This window comes from Dendropsophus ebraccatus, chromosome 10 (assembly GCF_027789765.1).
Source record: "Dendropsophus ebraccatus isolate aDenEbr1 chromosome 10, aDenEbr1.pat, whole genome shotgun sequence".
Lineage (NCBI taxonomy): Eukaryota > Metazoa > Chordata > Amphibia > Anura > Hylidae > Dendropsophus > Dendropsophus ebraccatus.
In genome coordinates this window covers 14,358,276-14,386,083 of record NC_091463.1, presented here as the reverse complement: position 1 = coordinate 14,386,083, position 27,808 = coordinate 14,358,276, and the positions used below count along the sequence as shown (strand labels likewise).

At 43.4% G+C, this 27,808-nt stretch overlaps 1 protein-coding gene across 3 annotated transcripts in view; it reads right to left on the bottom strand.

Moving 5' to 3' along the window:
* RALGPS1 (Ral GEF with PH domain and SH3 binding motif 1) overlaps positions 1–27,808 on the bottom strand; it is a 309,463-nt gene that overhangs the window by 209,737 nt on the left and 71,918 nt on the right. For all 3 annotated transcript variants that reach the window (XM_069986819.1, XM_069986820.1, XM_069986821.1), the window contains exons 5-6: positions 27,064–27,114; positions 4,772–4,855 (exon numbers count right to left, since the gene is read on the bottom strand). In XM_069986819.1, coding sequence (XP_069842920.1) covers positions 4,772–4,855; positions 27,064–27,114 — 135 coding nt within the window. The remainder of the gene's footprint in view (positions 1–4,771; positions 4,856–27,063; positions 27,115–27,808) is intronic.

Below are 27,808 nucleotides of genomic sequence, written 5' to 3'. Positions count from 1 at the left end.
ATATGAGCGCTCCATCCTGCTGGCCTCCCCTCCGGCCCCTGTACACACAGCAGACGTCTTGTTTCCCAATAATAGGGAGATATTTTCCAGGCTATGTAGCAATGAGCTAAGACACAGGATCAGCGGCCAACCACAGATTAGCGTGTACCGAGCTCCGCTGTCTACGTCAGTCACTTTGTGGCCGGGGAGGCCTGCGCTGGGCCTCTCATGTATTATATAACAATGATCTGCCGCTGACCTTTGTGTTGTGCCACCGGCTGCTTCCCAAATTCTCGTTTCTAGGATTTATATGCCGCAGAATTAATGATGATCGGAGCAGAACATGAGAAATACCTTTCCAAGATGAATATTACAACTCCCAGCATGCTATGTGACGGTGTGGTCAATAACTGATAAAGAGGCATAGACTGGAATACTAATCTAATATACTTTCATTACAATCTCACTAATTATCCTGTCTAGTTCTTGTTTGAAGCTACAAACCCACAATGAAACCATCAACAAGCAGGCTAGAGGAAAGGGATGGATCTAAGGTCCGTCACTGTTTCATAAAGTTTTTAGAACTGTTTAAATGAATGTACTTTTTAATAAAGTTATCATAAGGAAAAGCTAAAAGGCATACTCAGGTGAATTTTCTTTTCCTTTCAAATCAACCAGTGTCAGAAAGTTATACATCTTTGTAATGTACTTTCAGTACTTATCAGATGCTGTATGTCCTGCAGGAAGTGGTGTATTCTTTCCAGTCTGACACATTGCTCTCTGCTGCCACCTCTGTCCATGTCAGGAACTGTCCAGAGCAGGAGAGGTTTTCTATGGGGATTTGCTACTGCTCTGGACAGTTCCTGACTTGGACAGAGGTGGCAGCAGGGAGTTTCAGACTGGAAAGAATACACCACTTCCTGCAGAACATACAGCAGCTAAGTACTGGAACACTGGAGATTTTTAAACAGAAGTAAATTACAAATCTACATACAGTACGTTTTTCTTTAACCAGTTAACCATCAGTGGCAGCCCGTTGACAGTTTCCAGGTAACAACTGAAGATGTGTAGTGTATAAAATGGCCACACGCTGGTCATTTCTACGTCTCGTTTGAATCAAATCCGTAGTCAGGCTGGGATTTAGAGACATCCAAGAAAATGATGGTTGACCTCAGAGAGACACTATTACGTGTGTCCCAACGTCAGTGAGCTAGCCGGACCTTCCTCCGGGAAGGAACAATCAAGCCAAGGGGGGTCTCCAGTCAAGGAAACCACCTTCCAACAAGCCACAATCAAAAGACTTGTGAAATACCTCAGCAAGGTATCCAGCCACAGACAGCTGTTACAGGGTATTTGCCCTTCATCAGTGTGGCGTAGGATTCTAGCTAATGGGAGCAAAGACATAACACTAAAATAAAAACGCTTTGTATTGCGCCAACGTGAGCCCACCCTCAGAGATGTTCTTCTGGAGACCTTTCACCCCATTTGCAGACATACTGGCTTGAAGGTGGCAACCATCTTGGTAATTTCATTTCACCACCTACATAGCTCTTGGTACCGTGACAACTTCTGCTATCTAAAATACCCAGCATGGCCCAAACCCAAATATCTGTGCCGGAAAAGAAAGGAATCAATTCCCAGAGATTGTCCAGCAGTTTGCTCTCACATCTGTTTTTTTTTTTATAAAATAGCCAAATAGTTTATTATTTTTTTTAGGGGGGTTGGGGATTCCAAGTGGCTGATAGCAGTTTTTTCCACTTGATGGAAAAGAGAGAAATTGTATCCATGTGAAAATGACCTAATGGTGTTAATCCGCCCGCCCCGCTGCCAGATTGCGTGATTGGACGTAACATTTACAACCATGAATTTAAGGCATTGAACCAAGTAGTTCTGCTAAGACAAAGTGTCTTCTTATAGCCAAGAAAGTCTCTTTACTATTGCCTAATGTTCAGCTGCAGATATCGAGTGGCAGTAAAGTTAGTGTTGGTTATACAAAACTAATAGAAATTCACCAACCAGAAAATCACCAGCAAATAGAAGGCAATGATCATTGTTGGGGGTCTCCAAACCCTCATTGCTGTCTCTATTATGGGACTCAATTAGAGATGAGCGAACCTGGAGCATGCTCGAGTCGATCAGAACCCGAACTTTCAGCATTTGATTAGCGGGGGCTGCCGAACTTGGATAAAGCCCTAAGGCTATGTGGAAAACATGGATATAGTCATTGGCTGTATCCATGTTTTCCAGACAACCTTAAAGCTTTATCCAAGTTCTGCAGCCCTAGCTAGTCAAATACCGAACAATCGGGTTTGGATCGACTCGAACCCGAACCCGGTTCGCTCATCTCTAGACTCAATGTTAGTCCTGCTTTACCACATCCATAAAGGTTGTCACCCAGCACAGAAGGGGTCCCAGTGTTTTAGACAGAGCTACAACCCATGCGAGAGAAGGATGAAAATGATAAGATGGCATTGGTTTGTCACGTCTTGTGTTCGACAAACTTGCTGAAATGTTCTGGTTCGGCAACGTTCTTTGAACCCTTGGCATTTGACTCCTGGAGAAGTTGCATGCTGTCCTAGGGAGTCATGGAAAATATGGATACCACCTTAGGCCATAAGCTGTATCCATGTTTTCCTGGCAGCTGTATAGCTACATCCAACTTCTCCAGCTTCCGGGAGTCAAACGTCAAGCATTCGGGTTCTAAGGACGTTGTCGAATCTGAACATTTTGACAAGTTGGCCCAAAACTAGACACGTCCAAATGTCCTTCCAGGATGGTAAAATTCCCAAAAGTCAAACTTATATAAAGCCCCTCTGTACTGTGTTCACCCTCAACCCACACAATCTCCTCTACCACTGGTTATGCCTCCAGCTTTGCAGCACAACGCTCCATTTTAATGGTCTACCTAGGCATACAATCATGTTAAGGTTGGTATACTCCTCCACATCTTGCTACTTCTCAAAAGCTATAACAATTTCCACATCTAAATATTGGAAATTTTGAGAATCGCTTCACATGATACAGGACGGTAGGAAAATAGCATGCAACCTCAAATAATTCAAACCAGCCTAGTTTATATGAATACAATGTGGTATTAAAAGGTATCGGGGCGTCTGGTGGCTGCTGCCCAACATAACATTCACGGCTATTTGGGAAACAAATGACCTCAGCATTCACGCTTTATGATGAGGAATGAAAAACGATGCATTAAGGGAGGAGGATTTCACAGACGATAAACAGGTCTCCATTATAGATGTGCAATGCATTCCAAACACAAGCGTCCCGTAATGTAAAGTGTAAAGTGCATTCCTGGTCCCATCAGCTACAAGGGCTTTAAAATGGAAAATGTGTATGTTTCCCTGTATTTAGCTGTATCACATAGAAACCAAAATTTGCTTGATTATTCAATGGGGTTATGATGAAGAGGCCTGTATATTGTATACTGCACATATACAATGTCCCACTGTCAGCGGCTAGGAAACAACACAGTTTACACAAGCAATTCTTGGTTACGATACTAAGGAGGCTCCCAAATACCTTATGGTTATCTTTAGGCCATGCACACACACAGTTTTTTATCTTTAAGGGGACTCTGTCAGCAGGTTTAGGCTTTCCTATCTCAGGGTGGCATAAACTAGTGACAGAGAAGCTGAACAGAAAGATGTATCACTTACATTGTTCTGTGCAGCTGATCCAGAGATATCTTCCTGAATAACATGGACAATAAGTAGTCCTCGCTATTATGTGCATGAGCCCAGTAGTCCTGGATATTCATGAGAATTCAAAATCTCCACCCACCAGCTGGTGATTGGCAGTTATCTATCCATGTTGTATATAGTTAGCAATAATCAATCAGCAGCTGGAGGGTGGCAAGAATCATTTTCTCCTGCATATTAGGAGAACAGACTGATGTAAAAGTAATACACAAATCTGTTCAGTATTTCTGTCACTAGTTTATGCTGCCCTCATTTTAAGGCGGCATAAACCTAGTGACAGATTCCTTTTAAATAACGAACACCAATTTGCCTTAAAGTGGAATTCACATTTTAGCAAGCTATTCCCTATCCACAGGATGGGGGATAACTTGAAGATGGGGGGGTTTCAACAGCTGGGACTGCTACTGATCACCAGAACACCATCACACTGCATCCCTGGGGCTACAATTTTACTATGTTTTGGGAGGGTCCCAGCCGTTAAACCCACACTGATCCAAAAGCTATCTGACTCATATGGATTGGGGATAACCGGCTGAAATTAGAGTAATCTGTTTATGTTTACTTTTAAGAGCATGCCAAACACACCCTAGAGGATAAGTCCAGCCACTTTAAGTGATTCACATATTTAATCTGTCAGCTCTAAATGCCTAAGCAGGCAGTTGGGAGCTGCAGCATGCATGCTTCCTCCCTCCCCACCCCTTTCCGCCTTGACTAATTTAATTACAAGTGCCTGGCTTCCAGCCAATCAGTCAGGGCAGGGAGGTGTGGGGGAGGGAGGAGGCATGCATGCTGCAGTTTGGCAATACCTTCTTGACACCTGAGTGCTGAGCATGACACAAAGCTGACATATTCCCTTTAATGTATTTTTCCTCTAAGGTCTTCTGCTTCCCTCCAAAAACATTCTGGTACCTGGGAGTTGTCCATCATGCTTTTGTATATCTGCAGCAGAGAAACAGACTGTGCTCACCGGGGTGGGGACATAGTGTACAGTAAACAAAATTTGTTTGCTATTAGATTAACAACTAATGTGATTACTGGCACCAACAAATTTTAATCTTCCCCAAAACAGTCCGTACCTGGTTAAACCGTCTTGTGAAGGCGACAACATTTGGAGCTAGGCTGTGTTTTTCCTTCTTGTTCCAGCCACAGCTGGCCAGCTCCTGAAAAACAGAACAGAGGTGACATCAGTCTTCCCGAATTGGTCATCAGGCTTTAGATTTATAGAAAAAAAAACAACCAAAAAACCCTAAATATTACACTAGCACTTCCTAAGCTTGTTGTTAGTGTAACCACACCCTGTGCACGGACACAATAAAATATAATACAAATAAAAGCTATTAATAAAGATATTACGAATCATATTCATAAAATCAAGCATCTAGCCCATCAAGCCCTAACCCAAATGATATCAGAATACGACTCATAATCATGAGAATCCCCAAGGTTTATAAAAGCATTCTCCATGTGACTTGTAGCCGTAGAGTTCCAAAATTTTTATAAAAACAAACATATAAAATACAAGCAAAAACGTATTCTTTAAAATAACAAGGAGTCAAAGTTTTCAACAAAACCAGTCCACCCCCTTCCTCCCCCCCCCCCCCATTCATTTTAATCACATTTATTTATTTTTCTCATGTTATGTAAACAAAAACAAAAATAAAAAACAGCATTTTGCCTAAAAATAATGCCAGGAAAGACTGATTTCTTACATGTGTTCTTAAACATTGCATATGGAGGAACTCAAGAAGGGAGCTCGCAGATGTTATAACAATGGTCCTCAACTCTGTAAGACCAAGCACACTGGATGGCCAAACGTCTAGACCACATGTATCAAACGTGCGGCCCGCCAAAAACTACAATTCCCATCATGCCGGGACAGCCAAAAAGCTTGAGTAACATTTCGCCCTTTGGAACATGACATTCATTTTATAACCTATCGTTGGTACATGTTTGCTGTATGAGTTTGGAAGACCCTCCTCGTCCAGCATATATGCAATATTGGGGCCATGTAGGTGTTTTTTTTTGTCAGGGTTTAAGTTCTTTTTGCTGCATTGCTATTGAGCTGTATACATGTAAAAGAGAAAAAAAACAATTTACTGCACAGTTCTATCCATTATAGCTTTACATCAGAGGTATACACTAGGGAAAGAGTGAATTTGCTGAATGCGAATCTAATAAATCAGCCATCCATTCATTCAGTCATTCCGCTTTCCAAGTGTTTTCCGATTTCCTGGAAGTCTGGTATGATACTCTGGACTGTGTCCTACCAGACAGCGAAAGAGGAGAAACATATAGAAGATGAAATGAATCGAGATCTGTGAATCTTCCTATGGATTTACTCATCTCCTTCCTTAACGCGAGTCTCCGATGGACACCACACAACACGGTGTGAATAGAGCCTAAGAGTGAAGCATTATTATTCCAGCTTTTCCTTTTTTCTCCTATTCTCAGACACGTTAGGGGGTAAATGCACACCGGCAATGTAATTTTACCACAGCAACCAACCACAGCTCAGGTTCAGCAAATCTCATTAAGATATGAAAGCTGAGGTGTAATCGTTTGCTGTGGGCACATTGTTTTTTATTTTACACAGATTTTCTAATTATATGAAATTAGAATTTGTCAAATGTATGACTAGTGCTAAGTGAGCCTGTCAAACTGTTCGGGTTCCACAACGTACTCAGAACCCAAACTATGACGTCCATGTAAAATGTGTCAATGCCACTGACCGGTTCATGATAATCTAGGCGGGTTGTGTGAGGAGGCTATTTTTTTTTTTTTTTTTGTAATTAGGCTTTTCTTTGTCTTTATTGCATAATAGAAGATGTTTTATTCCAGCATTTATCTGTATTACAGATGAGCGCAACTCTATCGTGCTCCGATCGGTCGGTATTTGAATACCAGTGGCTGAAGAAGTTGAATGCCGCCCTAAGGCTGCCTGAAAAAAAACATGGGCACGGCCTATGGCGCTATCCAGAAGTTTGGCAATTTTGAAAATCTGGCAGTCGGCAGGGGGGAATTTTTCCCCGAGTTGTGATGACGTTACCACTCGGGGGAAAATGCCTGCCAGCGCTAAAGATCCCCAGAGGGTGTCCCGCTGCTCACCATGGGCACAGGGAGAGGTAAGTTCGTACTGGTTATCAAATTTCCTGCTGCCGGATTTTTAAAACTCGTTCTTTAAGGCTGTATCCACCTTCTTAATTCACTGGTATTCAGATACGAACGATCGGGATAAAGCATGCTAAAGTTGCACACATCTCTTCTCTGTATGCTTATCACACATAATAGTGCTCTGTACATAGTGATCTGCATCCAAAGGAATCCTGGGAGGACACAGATCATATCCTCCCCGACATGCTCATCTTTACCACTTGACTATTGGATGTGTTTGACTTTGTTGGTTTCCATGACAAAAGCCTGAACAATGGAAGGATTGTATTATTATTATCATTTATAATTCTGAATTCTGCACTTTTATTTTGCTTATTTTTAGCCTTCTTAAATATATTGATCACTAATTTTATATACTTATCATAAGCAAAAAAATAAAAATAAATAAAAGGTGGTCTTCTCCTGACTATTCTGATATGAGGATTATTGGTAGCATTCGGAGTTGAAACATAGCAGGACTGCAGGTGGCGTCACAGTGGTGTTATGTTTGGTTAGTAACAGATTACCAATATATCATTGCCCTGGATACGGGTAATGACCGGAGCTGTAATGATGAAATCCTTTTTCTTGGAAGAAGAAAAAAAATCTTATGGAATTTCCAATAAGGACGGGCCTCCTGAGTAAACAGCACAAGGGATTCCTCGTATTTTAGCAGAGAAACGTTAAAGAAAACCTAGTGATTGTTTGACAAACATCTTATTGAACTTTCTGTCTGGAAATCTCTAATGGGAAACGCTGCAGACCCCGTCAGGAACACAACTGATCTCTTCATTGACATCGAGCTGTGAGATCATCAACAGTCTATTAGAGATGACCAGACGGTAGAAAAAAACACAGATGGCAAAAACCCTGTCAGAATCCTGGTCTTTGCCTTACTTTCTGCTTTCAATCAATAAACATATAACATATATGACTGGGAAGAATACCCGCACCAGGTGTATGTGGGCTCCTGAGCAACACACTCACAGCGGCTGCAACATCTACAAAGCTATTTACAAGTATAGAGAACACTTACCTGGGTCACTGGAACCCTTGGCACGTGCCCAGGTTTACCTAGTATTTACACTGGCCCTGATGACCAATACGCTTTGATACAGATTTACCCCATTATAATAGTCCCCAAGCATTTAATTGAAGTAAACAAAAAGGTGCCCTAAAGTGTCACTGTCTTTTTTTTTTTTTTCTTCTTTTGCAGAAATCAATAGCCCAGGCGATTTTAAGAAACTTTGTAATTGGGTTTATTAGGCAAATATGCCATTAACTGCATTCGAAAAGCCTTTCCCCAGGTCCCCCCCCCCTCCCTCCTCTCTCTCATTTACTGCTCATCATCAGGAAATCGCATCTTGTTTACATCAAATGTGCCCTGTGTAATCTATATAAAGGGGAGAGGGAAGTAGGGAGGTTAGTCGCCAGCAGAGAACAAAGGGTTACACAGTGGGAGCTGTGTGAAAGCCGGTATTATGAGGTCAGAGAGGTCAGTGCTGACTTAAGAGCAGATAGCCCAGTGATGTAGCTATAAATTAACTCTTTGTTGTCCTGTTTTGGTGCCTCATCTCCCTCCACCACTCCCCTCTCCATAGATAACCATAAAGACAGGGGGGAGAGCTTTAAACTGCTTTTTCATGATAAAAATGCATTTTTCGGATAATAAACCCAATTACGAATCTTCTTAAAATCGCCTGTACTATTGAATTCTGCAAAAAATAAATAAACAATAGTGACACTTTAAGTGTAGCTCCTAAGAGTGAATAGAGAAAAGGAATAAAAGGAAGGTGGCTAAACTGACCAGGGGCCATTGGGCTAGAAGCAGAGCACCCTAGAGGGGGATAGAAAGCCCGGGTACCTGCCGGCTGTAATCTTACAGAGGATAGGCAATGTCCATAAAAGGTAAATCAAGATCTCAGCAGTGGTAAGACTTCGTATAACCCCCTGCTTGCTGTACTGCTGTTTATTTCCATTTTGCTTACATAGAGTGTTGTAACGCTAGCACATCAGTAACGCCTTCTCCTCCACATGCATTTTACAATAGTGTAAATAATCCCCTAGTACTGAGCATGTGATGTTTTGTGTTATAATTGGCTAAAGAAGTAAGGGAGGAAATCCCTGTATGTGTACTGCAGCAATTAGCCTAGCTCTGGTCCTGGGCCCTAAACTACAGAGAACAAGCAATAGCTGTGCACCATAGAGAAAGGTCAACAACAGTAGTGAGAGCACCATCATCATCATCATCATCACTCTGAAGGGTTACTCTAGCAAAACTATCCAGGTACACTTTGTATTAAAGAAAACTAAACTTATTTTTATTTCCCTTTTTACATTTTTACTTTGCACGGTGAAATACAGACTAGCATTGAGGAAAAAATGTTTATAGCGTGAATATTTTCCGTCCCGTCCGCCTACATTATGGGCTTGACAACGAAAAATTTTAGAATAAACTATTTAATTTAAAGACTGACCCAAGAAACTGTCCAAACACCCTGCACAATGAGAAGTCCCTGGAGAGTCATATATTGTAACCAAAGAAAAGAGACCATAAAACCCGCACACAGGCTTCCACAGACTCTGCATAAGTCTCCATGGAATTACGGACTATAAAATCTTTTTTTTTTTTTTTTCTTCTTCTTCTCCACAAGTATTTTAGTTTCGCCCACGATTGTGGAGCTTTTTTTTTTACATTAAGGTACCTTTACTAGTGATGAGTGAATAGCTATTTGATCAAATAGTACGATATGCAAGCAATGCGTTTTCGTTAGATTATTCGAACGAAAATGCAGTAAAAATACGATTGGCCCTCCCACCCCCCTGGCACTTTTTTTCAGCCAATAAACATGCAGAGGGGGGGAGGGGGACAGGAACTAGGAATAGGCAGGACTTTAAAAACAACCTCTAAATGTGATTGGCTGGCTAAACCATGTCACCTCCTGAGTACATGAACAGGTGATTTCAGATTTATGTCAGTTGCTGATTGCAGCTAGAGAGGGACAGACTGTAAAGCAGGGAAAGAAAGCTTTTAGGTTAGGTTAGGTAGGGACCCCTAAAAGCCCTTGTTAGGGCTAAAAGTATAGAACGCAGAAATTTAGAAGCGGTTTTGAGACCGTGAGTGTGCTGTGTTCAGGGTCCTTTTAGAAAAAGCGATTTTTAACGTTTACCGACAAACTATAAACCATTGCAAACAAGATTGTTTATCATCAACCTGAAAGCGTTCCCCATATTACACAGAACTATAGTCATTAGTTCCAACAGTTATTGCGAATGTTACTATGATCGTTTACTCCATCTGATCCAAGCAAAACAATGAACAACTGCAATTACACTGAATGAGTAGTGAACCAATGCGGAACTTGAGCAAACAAATGTGGAATTACAATTAGCGAACGATTAGTGAACAATAGTTAGCCAACGATAATCGTCCTGTGTAATAGGGCCCTTGGGTAGGAAGGGACCCCCAAAAGTTAGATGCACCCAGGCATGCTTCCCCTGCTGTCCCTGATGCATTCAGAGGTGTTGGCATAATTTCCTGAGGTGCCATTGTGGACTTGGTGACCTCCTTGTGGCCGATTATTGATTTCAAAGTCCTGAGTATTTTTCTCCCATAGACTATAATGGGATTAGATATTCGATTGAATATACGGATATGGGGGGCTATTTGAATCGAATTTCGAATATTTCACTATCCGTTCATGTCTAACCTTTACCTTCACTCTCTCTGGTCTGACCCTGAAATGGTTGTGAAGAGATGCAGGGGATAGGACCAATAACTAGAATAAGACTGGTGAAAGAAATTTCTCATGCGCTGTACAGTTGCTACCTGTGTCTCACTACAACAGAAGGTGCTGGGATTTTTACATCACCCAGAAGATTTGATCTTTGGGAACTATTAGCAGGTAAGACAAATCAAACCTGCTGATAGCCCCCTATTGTGCACAGGAGTGCCAAGGAGGTAGGCATGTCTCTTACCTTCCTCCTTGGCACCGTTCCAGTGCTGTAAACAGTGTAATCCTTGGTCCAGAGCACAGTACTCCGGACAGAGGATTACACTGTTAACACCGCGGGAACGACAAGCCTTCCTCCACGGGACCCCATGCACAATAGGGAGCTATCAGCCAATGACTGGCCGCCGAGTCGTCTAGTCTCATCCAGTGATATACAGGCTGTAACTCCCAAGACAAGTTTGTCTCGGAAGTGGAGATACTGCAGTCAGTGGTGTATCAGGAGACGCCGCAGCAGGAGACCGAGGGGGTACAGAAAGATAGGCATAGGCTCTTTATTGTTTTCTACATAAAAGCAGCAATATACTAATAGTTGCCTAAACTGGACAACCCTTTTAAGTAATTGTTGGAAATGAAGCAGGAAGAGTTATGACTCTTTAGTAACAGTGTACTCCATACTCATTGAGCAATGTGTATACACCATTCAGGAAGGCAGGGATAGTAATAAGTCTCTGACTTCCCTCTGGAGAGTTCTATCCTGCTGCAGACTTTGCAAGGATGTTCAGTAACGTTTCTGTGAGGCGACTTGCACACCAGGCAGATGTTTTCAGTTGTTCAGTGGTAAGCCTTACATTAAGAAAAAATCCACCTATGGCACTTACAGTACCGACATAGTATGGCACCACCTGGTGTTCAAAGTGCAGAGCTATGTGCACATCCACCTACTGAGTGCTGCTGGACACATATACCTTCTACTGTCCGCTGCTAGAGGGAGAAGGAAACCGATCCTGTCTCAAGCCCGCTGGGGACACATGAAGGCAAAAAAAATGGAAAAAGTATGTTTCATGCTAGAAACAGATTACTATAAAACAGCTAAAAACTTTGTCCCTTAAAGCTATAAATATTGAAAGACAAGCAGACAACATAAACTAAACCTAAATCACAAGAAACAAAACGCAATAAAATCGAAAAAAACACTGACCATTATGATTTTCCACCAGAGTATTTTTATTTTCAATTATTAAGACATTGGGCATCAAAGGAAATGCAATCTCCATTCTCTCCCAAAATATCTCGGAACTGGCAATGCAAGTTTATGACTTTTCCATTGTAGGACACAGAAGTGGTTTCGGCACACAGCAAAGACGGGAATTACAGGACGGTTGAGGCCAGAGAACATTATCGAAGTAACCTGTCAGCTGGAAACTGGATCGCATGTGGTTTAGAGGTCGAATAAATTCAGGGGAAAACATAAAACACAGGAGTCGGGGCATTTAAGGACGCCGCGTATTAAGTTGGATTGAAAGATTTGGTATTTACTGAATCAACAGGTTGACATCTCACACCTATGTACCCTAATACCACACTACGCTCCTGATCCACATGGATATCCTATTACTAACGCCTAAGGCACGACCTACATTGTGTGCAGAACTTGACTCTTCAGGGACCTATAACGTGCACCTATAAAAATGGAACACGAAAATATGGATTTTCACTGCAGGCTCCAATACCGCCACCTATTGGTACAAACTATTATAACACATGACATGAAAAATATCGATGGTCACACACATTACAGCAACGTCGACTGGCAGAAAGAAGGATCCTTTTGTCCCTCTGGGAGAGAAGTTGCTAGTACTAGATAGACGCCTAACTTGTCCTGGTTCCCGATGGAAAATGTGTACTTGGGTTTACCAACTATCGCGCATCTTTAAAAGGGTTCTTTTGAGACGGTGAGATGTTAGCCTATCCTTAAAGGGAACTTGCTGCATTGAAAATGCAGTCCAATCTGCAAGCGGTGTGTTACAAAGACTTGTAGGAATGGATTTAGAATAAGTTGCAAGTTATTGGTCTTACTCCCAGATATTTATGGGTTAGGAGTCAAGTAGGCGCTCCTAAATCAGTGCATTATTTCTGACTGCAAAGTTCTGCCAGGAAGGCTGTCAGTTACAGATTAGGACCGCCCACTGGACTCCTGGGCCAAGATTTACATCACTATGTAGGTATGGTCCCTTACCTTCATCCTCTGCGCCATTCCGGTGCAGTCTCAATGTAGTGCTCTGTATTGTAAGGTTGTTTGGAGCACTGCTCCGCCCCCAGAGCGCCAATCCACCCCTTGCCGGCCCGCTCCTACTAATGATTATCAGTAGAGCGGGCCACCTGGGGGTGGGCTGGATTAGCACTCTAGGGTCAGGGCAGTGCTCCAAACGGCCTTACGGTACAGAGCACTACATTAACACTGCACAGGAATGGCACAGAGGACTCAGCATTACATATGCAGTAGGGAGCTATCAGCAGGTTAGATATGTTTGTTATATTTAGTCCATATGCAGTAGGGAGCTATCAGCGGGTTAAATATGTCTACCCTGCTGATTGTCTTAAAGAGGAACTATCAGAATAAAGATGTTACATTTAGAGCCTTTTGGCCCTTACTTCAGGGGTTAGGTTTTGACCACAACCTCTGCACCCCCTTATATAAAGTTTAGCTATCTGGATAAATCAGCTTTCTGAATTTTACTATACTGACTTTATGGCTATTGCTTATCGAAGCCAGGCAGAGAGAAATCATATTTATGTCTAATTTAATGGCCCTTTCTAAACAGACCAGGCAGGTACGATGCCTTTCGTATGTACAATACTTGCCCTATCTAATCACGTCTCGCACAGCTGGTGAGCATACAGCACAGTCCCTGCCAGGTTCTCTTGGCAGCAGACAGCCCCTCGTACTATTACTCACCTTCTAGGATTTCTGTAGAAATATCTAAGCAAAATTAGCAAAATTGCTAGCAGATGAAGAGAGCTTGTGGAGCATGGACAGACACATCTCCCCCAGCAGAGGCTTTCCCCTTTCCTGACACGTAGCCACATAACAGAGAACACTAACAACATTTTTTTTATTATTATTGCAGTTTTCCTTGTCTAGGAACTTTATATTTTCCTTTGTATATTGCTCCAGTAACTTAACATGTTAATTGATGTCTGTCTTTTTTTTCTGTGTCCTGTGGTATTTACACCAAGATGTTACCGGGAGATCCTATAAGCCATGTAAGGTGTGAGGGGCGGCCGCCATGGATGGGACTTGTGTCTTCAGAAAATCCTACAGATAAACCAATTGAGATCAGGGGAACCGGGGGAACCTGGAGGCGGAGTCACCACCTTCATCTCTTTGATATGTTCCTCATTCCTGAACAATGTCTGCAGTGCAATGGTCTGCTGCCATGATGGGGGGAAGCTGGTTTGTGCAATGGTTAGGTAAGCGGTAAGTGTTACATATCACAGTAACAGTCACATGATGTCAGGACACAAGAACATAGTTCACCACACTGCCTCCCCATCTTGTCTTCTTCCCATAGTGCATCCTGGTGCCATCTCTTCTCAAGGTAAATGACGCACACGCACCCGGACGTCCAAATGATGGAGAATGTGACCCATCAGACTATGTCACTTTCTTCCATTGCTCTATACTCCAGGTGTGATGCTCACATGTACATTGTGGATGCTTCTGGAGATGGATAGGGTCAGCTTTGGCATGATGAATGGTATTTGGTTAGAATGCATATATTTTTTTTTTCCTAAGTGATTGCCAACCTTGCCCCGACAGATGTTGCAAAACTACAACTGCATTCATGCTCTACAGAGCAGTGTTCCCAAGCCTGTGTTCTTCAGAGACCATTTACTGAGGACATCAGTGGTGGTCTGACACCTCATACTAAACCATCGTACCCGTGACATATAAAAAATTACTTTGACTGCTTATTTCACATCCTATTAGGAGAGACATTATTAAATCTCTACTACACCAACTAGCAGCTAATGACCGACTAAAGACGTTCTCTTGCCTCTGATGGGAGTCCTCAAAGTTATTATTGCTGTCCACAAAACTTTGGTGACAACATCCCATACAAACAGAGAAAAATGGACACCTGTAGCTGAGCCAAGATGGCCGCAATGGTGTCACAAAGTATTTTCTGTGATATTACACAGGACTGTAGATAGTGTCACATTGGCAATGAGTTGGTTTGACACATTCAGCTCCCTTACAACCACAATCACCAATATCCCCTTATGTCCATGAAATAAAATGAAATAGAACATGTTAAATCTTCCCTGGTTCACTCTGAACTCCTGACATTCGGAATAACACCACTGATTTGTACCGAGTAACAAAATCCAAATACTAAACCACAAAAGGCAATTTTTCAACTTGCAATCGGGTCCCTTCAAAGCCTTACAAGCCAATAACGGATAATTCAATTACGTCTCATGGTCTCAGACTTACACGACAAATTAGAGAAAATTCCTGCATTTTCCCTGAGCTTCAGTTGACGTCCGCTCCAGGTTGGATCATTTTCTATATAGAATCAAATGCTGGATTGTCATAAAAGGCATTACGTCCACTTTATCCTATATAAACAATTCACCGCATATGAGGAGTCTGCACCAGTCAGTGGGTTCATGGTTTCCACTGGAGACATTTATGGATATAAAATCTTATATGAGCTCATGAATGTTCCTCTAAGTCTGTCAGACTATCCTTTGTTACAACAGCAGTTTGTCCTCCAGAGCTGCTGCTCCTGCTGTAATGGAGGAAAGCAAACATATGCAGCAACTTACTGAGGCCGCGGGATGTTTTTCTGTCTTCTTGGGAAGTAATATGGGAAATGTACTCCAACACTAAAGGAAGACGACTCACGCGACAGACCACATACAAGCCTTGCAAAGAAGCAATGTAAATGTTTTCTCTTAGGGCCCTATTACACGGCCTGATCTGGAGGAACAAGCGAGGCCGACCTGCATTTTAACAGGAGCTATTACACCGAGCGATTATCGTCCGTAATGGCTGATAATTGCTCAGTGTAATAGGGCCTTTAGGCTTCCAGGCTATGGCTACATGGCAACTTTGGCTGCAACACAGGTCGCCAAAGATCACCAAGACAAGCTCATCTAGGTAACCTTGGCCTTTTTCACTGTTTCGTATAATCACTAGCATGGGTGCCTCACACTCCTGCACATATCGTACCCCAACACCTCACTCCTTCCAGCACTTTTCCCACCAATAGGTGGTTAGTCCAAGTAACCCCTATATAGCATAGTTAGGACCTGGTGGAAGGATCTTCTTTTAGTAGATAGTGGAGATAAAGAGACATAAAGACAGTTGTTTCTTAGGCCTATACCCGGGCCTAGCCCAGGGCCCCTGTCAGGAGCCACAGCTTACACATGACCTTTATGAAAGACTATTAGTAACTATTATGCAGGCTAAACACAAAGTTGGGGTAAACGTCACCTGGGTTTAACCCTGCCTACGCCTGGGATCAGAACTATTCAGGACAATACAAAGCCAAGATTAGTCCACAGTGGAGCAAATACCATAAGGTGAAGTACCAGCTTATGGTTGCCCAGTTGTACAAGCCTGGGGTCCGTACTACCAAACCTGAAACTTGCTGGACTTGTCTGGCAAAAGGCGGTCCTCTTCTTCCCTTCTTATTTTCAACCATGAGTACGAGAGTCTTCTTCTTCTTCTACAACACAAAGTCACTACAAAACATCCTGGCAGAGTACCGCACTACCTAGTGAAGGTCCCAAAGACAACCGCCTAACCAACTCAACTCAGCTACACTTCCTTACCTACTCAGCTATAGTGCTTTACCTACTATCTACCCAAGCTAAACTTTCTGTACTGTCCAAGAGAAAGGACATTGTATTTTTATTGTGATATTTTTTATATAGAGATTTTTTTGCGCACTCTTTACCTTGTAAACGTCTTAGTGGTAAAGCTATTGTTTATTTAAGTGTAATTTTAGCTTTCCTAATGTGCCCGCTACATCCTTACCCAGGTACCATTGAATGGCATCCTTGGTATCCTTGAATGGCAAGACCACCTGCCTTATTTCTTCGCGAGAGAGAAAATAACAAATAAAAGGTTTTTCCTTTTGGTAACTTTTCTTTTGTAGGGACGATCTCCAGCTGATCGTGAAACATTTTTTGCCTTATTCATTTTAGGTTTGGGATACACCTTCAACAACTGAAGACCAAACGTCCAGCTCCTGTCCTTGCTATACAAAGGATTGTTATTATACAAGTGTTCTTATGTTCTCTATGGAGATGGGAGGTTTAGGCCACAGCCAAGAACCTGGACTGTGTCTTAGCTTTCCCAGAATTTGGGGGTCTGTCAATCACTGGTTAGGACCACCCGCTGGACTCAGCATTTCAATCAGTAATGTACAAGCTGGACTATAGATCAATCTGCTCCATAACATGATGCTGGCAGATTAGACTTTCTTTCTTTGACGCAGTCTAAAAGACTTGGAGAAAATAAATAAAATTGGCCATAATGGATAAAGCATATGTAGTGGTTTTGCTCTAATACAGCGACTATGTTTTTTGCTTTCAGATTTGAGAACCATTTTTCTTCTCTGTTAGTACAGCATACTATTATATCTGTGTACTGTACCAGGAATTATGTTCCTTTGAAGTTCAATCAAACGGCGTGACCGGTCAGCAAGTGGTGCAGGGCAAGAGGCGTTTTCTGAACCCCGTCCACAGCTTATCTCTCCAGTAAGGAACGCTGGATTCTGTCTCCCAAAATGTGTATCTCCAAAGTCCAAAAAGTAAGATAATTGCATCACACGTTACTGTTTGAACTGTAACTTGACAGAAAAATTATGGAAAATTTCTTCCTTCAACGTCTTCCAAAACACAAAAATATGCAATCTGCCAGCTTTCCTGGCCTTCTTCTCTACTAAAATAAAAGTCATGAGGGAAGGACTATTGTACGTAACCCAAGATGATTTACGGCCCCTGTGAGTCCGTAGGTTGATGGATGCAGAACTTGTGACTTGGCCGGGACGAGATTACATATTTATAACACATGACATAAAGATACACAATGTTTTATTGGAAATGCAACAGAATTACTTCAGATTTTCTCAACTGGTAAAGTAATGAATAAAAGAAAGGGACAGGACATGAACAACAACCAAAAAGATAAAGGAAGGAGTCAAAATGTCATGTTCAGGGACAATCTGTCAGCTCATGTGCGGTTTAGTACAGAGGAGGTGTCCTGTGTGATGTAGTACAGAGGATGTGTCCTGTGTGGTGTAGTACAGAGGATGTGTCCTGTGTGGTGTAGTACAGAGGATGTGTCCTGTGTGATGTAGTACAGAGGAGGTGTCCTGTGTGGTTTAGTACAGAGGAGGTGTCCTGTGTGATGTAGTACAGAGGATTTGTCCTGTGGGATGTAGTACAGAGGATGTGCCCTGTGTGATGTAGTACAGAGGAGGTGTCCTGTGTGGTTTAGTACAGAGGAGGTGTCCTGTGTGATGTAGTACAGAGGATTTGTCCTGTGGGATGTAGTACAGAGGATGTGTCCTGTGTGGTGTAGTACAGAGGATGTGTCCTGTGTGATGTAGTACAGAGGAGGTGTCCTGTGTGGTGTAGTACAGAGGAGGTGTCCTGTGTGATGTAGTGCAGAGGATGTGTCCTGTGTGATGTAGTACAGAGGATGTGCCCTGTGTGGTGTAGTACAGAGGATGTGTCCTGTGTGGTTTAGTACAGAGGAGGTGTCCCGTGTGATGTAGTACAGAGGATATGTCCCGTGTGATGTAGTACAGAGGATGTGTCCTGTGTGATGTAGTACAGAGGATGTGTCCTGTGTGGTGTAGTACAGAGGATGTGTCCTGTGTGGTTTAGTACAGAGGATGTGTCCTGTGTGATGAAGTACAGAGGATGTGTCCTGTGTGGTGTAGTACAGAGGATGTGTCCTGTGTGATGTAGTACAGAGGATGTGTCCTGTGTGGTGTAGTATAGAGGATGTGTCCTGTGTGGTATAGTATAGAGGAGGTGTCCTGTGTGGTGTCGTATAGAGGATGTGTGTAGGCATTAACAATGCCACTTGTAACCAAAACCAATGCCCCCTGTAGTCAGGTGTGCCCCATGTAGCCAGTGATAATGGGCCAGTAGCCAGGTATGAACCATATAGCCAGATATACCCCATGTAGTAGTAGCAGCACGGGAGGGAGAGTGGTGAGCGGCACTGGACAATCATCGGGAGGGAGAGTGGTGAGCGGCACGGGGGGAGGGAGAGTGGTGAGCGGCACTGGACAATCATGGGGAGGGAGAGTGGTGAGCGGCACTGGACAATCATGGGGAGGGAGAGTGGTGAGCGGCACTGGACAATCATGGGGAGGGAGAGTGGTGAGCGGCACAGGGGGAGGGAGAGTGGTGAACGGCACGCGGGAGGGAGAGTGGTGAACGGCACGGGGGAGGGAGAGTGGTGAACGGCACGGGGGAGGGAGAGTGGTGAGTGGCACTGGACAATCATGGGGAGGGAGGGGGTGAGCGGAGGATGTCTTATTTTCGGGGAAATACGGTAGGTCTATTCTCTTGCAGCCAGCTATGACCCCTATAGCCAGCTATGCATCACTGTAGCCAGAGTTACCCTATGTATGCCCCCTTCACCAATTGCTTTTTGGCAAATTTTTTTTCTGGATTTGTTTTTTGTTTTTACCAACTTAGGGAGGAAAGCACCACTAAGGCTGGGTTAATAATAATAATAATAATAATAATAATAATTTTTATTTATATAGCGCCAACAGATTCCGCAGCACTTTACAATTCTGGCAGCACTTTACAATTGGTTCACACTTTTTCCCGTTTTATGCAAAAAAAAAAAAAACAAATGTAATTGTATGCATCGATTTTGATCCGTTTTTCCACCGTCTTCCATTATTAAAAAATGGATCAAAACACATCCTTTTTTTAGCGTACACAAAAACATGGATAGAAAAAAAAATGAACCGCCAAAATGCTGTGTGAACCCAACCCGACTCGTGGGGGGGGGGGGGGGGGGGGGTTGAGGGCAATTGCATATTCTGCAGCTTTCTGCCACTGAACCAAGAAAGCCATTGAGAAAAAAGCCATGCGAGTACAGCGACATTTCATATTTCCATATTGACTCCCAGTTACCATCTAGCTGCAGCGTGGTCTTAAAGAAAAAAAAAAGACATTCGGCGAATCTGTTGTTTTTATTAGAAGTGTGAATCCAACCTAATACTTGCTAACCAAAACTTTAATAACTCTAACGCAGTGTTTTATTGAGAGAACACAGCACACGCTTCTATAGACATTGTGCACATTCGTTTTTTCCAGTCTCTAGGTCAATCTTTACATTGCTAAACAAGCAGTGTGATTATAATGTTTTTCAGGCCCCTTTATAATATAACCTTTGTGCCCATCGCAGACGGCAGTGGAGACAGAGCGCTGTCCTGACTTCATACAAGCGCCACCATACGCCTGAGCGATCTCTTATTAAAACCATTTGGCTACAAGCTTTAATAAAGAGCTGCTCATAAACCTGTCAGGAGAAGATTGCTTTCATATAGCTACAAATCCTCCGCCCGGCTGATCCGCGTGCAGGTTGTCGGCTGGCAATTTTTACGGTCTTAGGGAGAAGTACTGTGGATTTAAGACTCATTTATTAAGTGTGACTCTACGGCTCTATGTCTATTCTTGTTACTATCACGTCTGGGCACAGTGAGACACAACAATCTCTATCACAGAGGCCTACAGCCCCCAAGCTGCCGTATACACTGCACAGGTCATCACTATGTACCAGGAAGTCTATTCTATCTACCAGCCTATTCTGAGATTATGGGAGGTCATACTATATTAAGCTGTATGGGGGCTATTATAGGAGTCAATAAGCAAAGTTAAATGGAGTCTGTCATCTGCACATGTGAGCGTCAGTCTGTAGGCCATTAACACTACTATTCACTACTCAGAGGCCACAACAATGTAGTAGCGGGCAGGACTTAAGTCACAGATCCACTTTTCTATGACAAACCCTGGCACCTACTGCGCCAATGCTAATAGGCCTTCAGAAATCGCCAATAGATACAGGACCAGGAGAGAACAATCCTGTAATATACCACCAGGGTACAATATTCTAAACATTGGGGTGAATGCACCAGAGTTCGGGTGCAATTTGATAAAAAAAAAAAAATGGCACACATGCATAAACATTTACTGTGTCTTTTAGAGAGGACTGCACTTTGCTCAGAAGAAAACATTGTTTAAAGGGGCAATCCCATAACCTTACCTTTTGTTATGCATTGTATTAGCAAAATTGCTTTGTTTTCAAGTTTGGCCTCTTGGTGTCCCTGTATAGTCAGCTTGTTGCCTAGGTTCCCGTCCACGCATTCGTAAGAGCAGTGTCCGGGCTGAGACACCAGTCGGGTGGCTGCGACCTCAGAGAGTGGTAAGTATGCTTAGTTCCCCCTCACCTTCTCTCCCACTGAAGGCTTGGATAGTCCCTGGCGACATGTGTAAGCTCAGTGGCAGAGACACGGCAAAGCCGAGCTGATTCATTTCAGCACCGCTGCGTCCCGGCAGATGGGAATAACCCTTTAAAGGCGTTATCCGGTGTTGACAAGAAATACAAAAAACCTTTCCAGAATGCTTATGTGGTTACAGACTGTTATAGTGCAGTACTTTGTGGCCTTCACCCCCCCCCCCATATTGTCAGCCCATATTGTCTGACAGTTCGCTCCAAATCGCTCTATTTCCGCGTTCACAGATGTCTTCTCCCATGTTTACCTGCGCGCCTTCTGTCCTCCTTGTCCCGCCTGTCTGTAATCACGGGCCAGTGCACCCGCCCATCTTCCGTTCCCAGCTCCTCTGGCACACCTCCTGACAGGGAACAGGGATGTGCAGCCACTGACGTGCTTCAGAGAGGGGAGGGGTTTATTGAGTCGGGTCGAGAACAGGCTGGTCCCATTCTTGTGACGTATGTCAATGACGCATTGACACAAGATGGCGGCAGTCCAGGAGAATGAGGGGTCGACAATCAGGATTGAAGAAGCAAGAAGCGTGACTTCAGGTGGGGAGTATGGGGGAAAGGGGGGAAGGGCGCTATTGCAGATAACTTATTAAAATGTCGGACTATCCCTTTAATGTGGCAAGGGGTGAGAAGGGCACCAAAAATTAAATAATTTGCATCCAACTGCCCCAATGCACAAACGACAAGAAGGATGCTGGGAGCTTAGTCAAACCGGCATGAATGAGGGGACACCATGTTTATTGCTCCCTCCGCTCCTGGTTTGCTTCAGCTTAGATGGTACCAGGTCAGTGCACACACAACATAACAGATTATTATGCAGCTTCAGGATCTTCTAGTTTATTAATCACGGTTTCTCCGGCTGAATCTGAGCTTTTTACTAGTTTCATCATTCCCTTGTTGATACTTTTCTTATGGAACTCATTAGTCTTTAGCAGACCTTTACCCATACCTCTTAACTTCTGACATTCTTTTTGAAGAAGGAAAACTTTTCCAGCCTAGAAAACTATGACTGCACGTCAGCACTCATTACATGTCAGATCTCCCCGTATTGTAATAATGACATACACCACAAGGCCGGAGCTGATGGAATACACAAGTGACGGGGCCGATAACAGCTGCGTATGTGTCTTCAATCAGTAAGAGCAATCTGCAGAGCTGCAGGCACTCACACCGGAGCGGGGAGCCAGGACGGGGTTAAAGGGGCTGATGAGAAAATTAGTCACTTGTTATAGTCATCACTTTCTGGAGCGGCCACAGCCCCGACATTAGCCAACAGCCCAATCTTTGCTCATAGTCTGCTCGATTTCCTACTGCCCCCTTTTCCTGACCACGGATGGCCTTGAAACACCACTGATCAAACAGGCGGTGTATGCCAGCACCAGGCTGTTATACCACACATTACACTGGGTTTACTAAGACGTCAATGACTTCCATGAATCTCTGCATCTTACATTAGGAATTTCTGAGTTTTCCTTTCCTAAAAAATATCTCTTTAAATTAAATTAGGAACAAGACATAATCACAGAGTACGTGGTTCCAATTCAGTCCAATAATCCTTCATTCATACTAAAGCGGCACATAAAGAACGTGTTAGAAATGGGTTTGTACAGGAGTAAATATAAGAGCTTCCATCAGGTTATTTACCATTCTGCTCGGTGGTTTCTTATTTTATCTGTTTCTGGGAAAGCTTCACCATTAAGGCCACCAAGGTGGTTCCAAACACCCAGTTATCCTCCAGTCATACGGCAAAGCCACAAGAAGGATTCACTCGGAGCGGAGAACGATAAACTGTCTGAGCTGTAATGGTTGCCATATTGGTTAAGCTGGCCAACACATAAAGGTGGTTTTGTTGCTTATCGTACATGGGATAGCACCCAGCTCTCTCAGATCCCTGAATGGAGAATTTTAATAAGCTGACAAAAAGTTCTACATAGTAACGCATGGCATTTGATTCCACAGAGGAAAAATGTATAATGTTTCCCTACAACGGGCCCCTAAGGGTGACAGATGGATGCCACTGTATGGCATCCATCATGGCCTCTGCTAAATGTATACAGCAAACTGCATATGTTATGAATGTGATGTGATCCATCCCCCTGGTGATTGCAATATAAGCTGTGATGGAGTAATTGCAGAGCTCTGGAGACACAGATGTTAATGGCTGAAGAAGCTAAAGGGCTACTGAGCACAATGCAAAGCAGCCACTTTACTGAAAGACAGTTCATCTGGGTGACTAGGACAACCATGTGACCCACGCATGTCAGAATACTAGAAATTTAAAGGCATTATCTGGCACTTAATTTTTATTTTTTTATTTGTTGATGTCTTTATATAAAACATAACCATGTTATCCTTACCTCTCTGCGCTTTCCAGGTGTCCTACTGCGGCGTCTCCGGGTCCTTCACTGACTGCAGCGACTGCCACTTCCAGCAGTGAAAGCCTACTCAGCCAATCACTGACTGCAACAGGACAGCATGGTCGCCAGTGATTGACTGAGCACTGCCGAGACTAGTTTGTCTTGGAAGTGGCAGTGACTGTAGTAAGCAGGGGACCTGGAGACACCACAGGAGGACACTGGGGAAGCTTGGAGAGGTAACAATAAGGTGTTTATTATGTTTTATATATTATTATGTTTTATATATGGATCACAGCCCCAATACGCATCCGTAACTACTATGGATGTATGTATGGGGCCATAGAAATTAATGGGTCTGCAATCTGTCCATGAATGCTAATCAGCAGACTATGCAGAGGTGTGAAAGCAGCCTAAAAAGACAAAGTAGAAAACAATTTAGAAAGTGAAAATCTAGTGTAACACATATACTCGTGTTTGAGCTATATTCATGGGCGGTATGGGAATTAAGGGCAGGAAGTACGACACAGAGGAGTGCTGGCAGAAAGGTTCATTTCCTTAGAAACAAAAATGCAAAGAACTGGGGGCGACAGATGGAAAAACTACGACAATTGTGAAAATCAGCTCATGGGACACAAAAACATCAAGGGAAACCAATGGGCACACTTGTGCTGGTCGGGCACCCAGAACAGCTGCACACACCTGGCTCTCCTTGCCTGTCAATCAGCACGCAGAGAAAGCTGACAGGACAGAGCCGTGACTAGTCGCAGAGCAGATGACTAGTTCACAGCTCTCCCCATCTCATGTGCGCTATTAAAATGCATTTTACGGCACATGGAGCCCACTGAGCCCGGATCCCCCGACCCCACCGGAGAGCCAGCTGCCAGGTGTGAGCAGACGTTCTTGTAGCCCGATAATCACAAAACGTGCTAATTAGTTCCTTTTAAGTAAAGCAAAAAGACGATTAGACAAAAGACTGTAAGACTATCCACAACCTAATAATTCTGACCATTTTCCCCCAATCTATGGGTCCATACTGTACGCATACGCGCCATACTTTTTCTAAGAATATATTTTTGATGAAAATCCATGAATCTTTTCATTCAAAAAAAAAAAAAAATTGCCCCCTAATCCTTGTGCTTGTATTTCATATACCGTCTAATACACTTTTAATCACAGTAGGTTTTGTTCCAGTCAATTTAACCGTAAATGAAGCAGATGTAACGCTGGTTTACTCTTCGCTCTTAAGTTCCATGTTTAATAAAGCTGAAGGAAACAGATACCCTGCAGCCGGTCACACAATGCGCCGGTCCCTCCATGACATAAGATAGTCTGGCTGTATTTACTCACAGGGGCCCTTCTTCATCTGATATACACATGAGTGTAACATCACTGTATTAATCTCTGCAGCCTATGCACTAAATACATAAATCGTGGAATATTCGGGCACAATTAAGTGACGATACCCATGATGAATGACCAGTTCTATTGCCGTTTGTAGTGCACTTGTATATCATGGTTTATGTGGTGGTACCAATCATTAAAACTTAATGTATGAAGGCCATAGGATGGCAGACTGTAACCAGTGCAGCCTGTATGGGATGGCAGACTGTAACCAGTGCAGCCCGTATGGGATGGCAGACTGTAACCAGTGCAGCCTGTATGGGATGGCAGACTGTAACCAGTGCAGCCTGTATGGGATGGCAGACTGTAACCAGTGCAGCCTGTATGGGATGGCAGACTGTAACCAGTGCAGCCTGTATGGGATGGCAGACTGTAACCAGTGCAGCCTGTATGGGATGGCAGACTGTAACCACTGCAGACTGTATGGGATGGCAGACTGTAACCAGTGCAGCCTGTATGGGATGGCAGACTGTAACCAGTGCAGCCTGTATGGGATGGCAGACTGTAACCAGTGCAGCCTGTATGGGATGGCAGACTGTAACCACTGCAGCCTGGTCAATGCTTCCAGATATGTTCTGTTTACAATGAATTACAGAAGACAAAACAGTTTGGTGTTCCACAGTCGGCCTCACAGTCATATAATTAAAGGGGTTATCCAGTGCTACAAAAACATGGCCACTTTTCCCCCTCTCTAGTCTCCAGTTCAGGGTGTGGTTTGCAATTAAAGGGGAACTCCGGATAAGAAAAACTTGTTTTCTATTAAAAGTACATTAAAAGTTATGTGGATGTGTCTATACAATGTATTACTGTACCTGTACAGTTCTGCCACACTGGTTGCTGATAGAAATCCAGGAAGTGAAAAAGAAATGGCCCCTGTGCCAATCCACATTGTCTTCTGCTCCTGCTGCTCTCCCCCCTTAGGAGACAAATCTTCCATGCCTCTGTCTCACATTGTGTGTGTTTGCTGATGATGCAGACAGGGGGCAGGGTGTGATGTCACAGGAGGCGCGGCTGGATCCCCCAATCCCCTGAGTGATTCACCATCTCTGTCCGGCCAGAAGCAGCTGCTGCACTAATTTTACTGATTGCAATGAGTGGGGGCTGTGATGATCACATGAGCGAAAGCATTGCATTCTGGGAAATGCTAAACCAGGAAGGACAGAAACACAAAACAGAGCAAACGCTCCCCGAAACAAATGGATTTTTGGTAGTTTCAAAACTGGGATAGACAGGTAAGTAATGTGTTATGCTTCTGCAGACTATTCATTTTTTTTTAACCTCTACCTGGAGTTCCCCTTTAAGCTCCATTGACTTCAACTGAACAGAGTTTGGAACTCCACCCAATCTGGAGACAAGAGAGGGGGAAAAGTGGCCATGTTCTTGTGCGCTGGATAACCCCTTTTATCGTGAGTGATGTTCGTGACACCCGACATATATATATAAAAAATCGTATGCGGTTACTTGCGGTAAAATGCAACTGATGCGGCCGGGATAAAAAGATCATAGCTACATGTCGCTACTGAAGGTTCACAACTGCCATTGGGGGTATGTCAGATGGTGCCCACACACATTACATCAGGGGTGTCTAACCTGCGACCCTGCAGCTGTTACAAAACTGCAATTCTGATCATGCCTGGACCATGCTCTATTCAGGCACGATGGGAACTGAAGTTTTGCAACAGCTGGAGGGTCACACGTGTGATACCTGTGCATTGTTTACTGATCTAATCAACACAAGCCGGGTCAGTGGAGCCTCGGTTGCAAGTCTCAAAACACAGGAATAGCCAGATATCCCTCCAGGGAAGGAAACCTGTTGCCGAGGAGTGCCTCCTAGTGGGAAAATTACCAAACCACCCTGATACATACCCCTTAAGACTAACTCGGTTGCGAGTATTGGAACATAAATAGGGAAATACCAGGGTGGCCCCTTTTGCATTAAAGTCAAACTCAGTTGTGAGTATTGCGACATGGCAAGGGAAATACCAAAGCCAGGAATCCACCAACAGACAGCTGTTTCAGGGTATTTGTCCCTCATCAGTGTGGAGCAGGATTCTGGCTCACAGGGGCAATGAAAAGTAGACAAACAAAACACAGCAATCACTGCTATAATAATGTTATTATTATAGAATAATTACTTTATCAGACCATGGTGCAGTTGAAGCAAAACTTACCTCTGGCAGAATTGCTTTGAATACTGGAGCATCCATCAAGGTGATCTGGCTCTAAAAAAAAAAAAAGTCACGTTGGTTACATTAGAAGCAATAACAATAGACAATGACTGTGCAGTAGATAGTACAGTAATCTGCAAGGCAAGCACTGGCAGCAAATGATATGTCTGCCTGCAGCACCACCTCAGGAGAGAAGAAGAATTGCAAGTTACAACTGAATTCAGTGAATTGTCTAAGGATGTCCCCACTTCTCATCTCGCACCAGCAGCATACATTGGCAACCTGTCAAAAAAGACGTGGCATACTCCCAACAGGCCCACAGACTTTTAATGAATTCATGACTACATTCAGTCCATTTTTTGAATGACTACTTTAATTTAGCGGGACTCAATAGTGTGGTCAGCAATTCTATTGATTACCAAAAATGGAGCATAGGTAGTCACTGGTTGACTACATTTGGTCCATTAATGTCTATGAGCCTGTGGGGAATATGCTGTTGTATACACTGGTATCTTTTTTTGCCAAGTTGCCAATATATACTGCGGACACAGGGTGAAAACGTAATGTGAAAACAACCTAATGTATGGATATGCTGGGTCCTCCAGAGAGACATGTTCTTTGAAGTCACTATCTGCTATGGTCCACTGATGGGACTCAGAAAAGCACTTAAAGGGATTAAGTTTATGCTGCCTTAAATGAGAGCAGCATAAACTAGTGACAGAAGTGCTGAATAGAACAATCTATTACT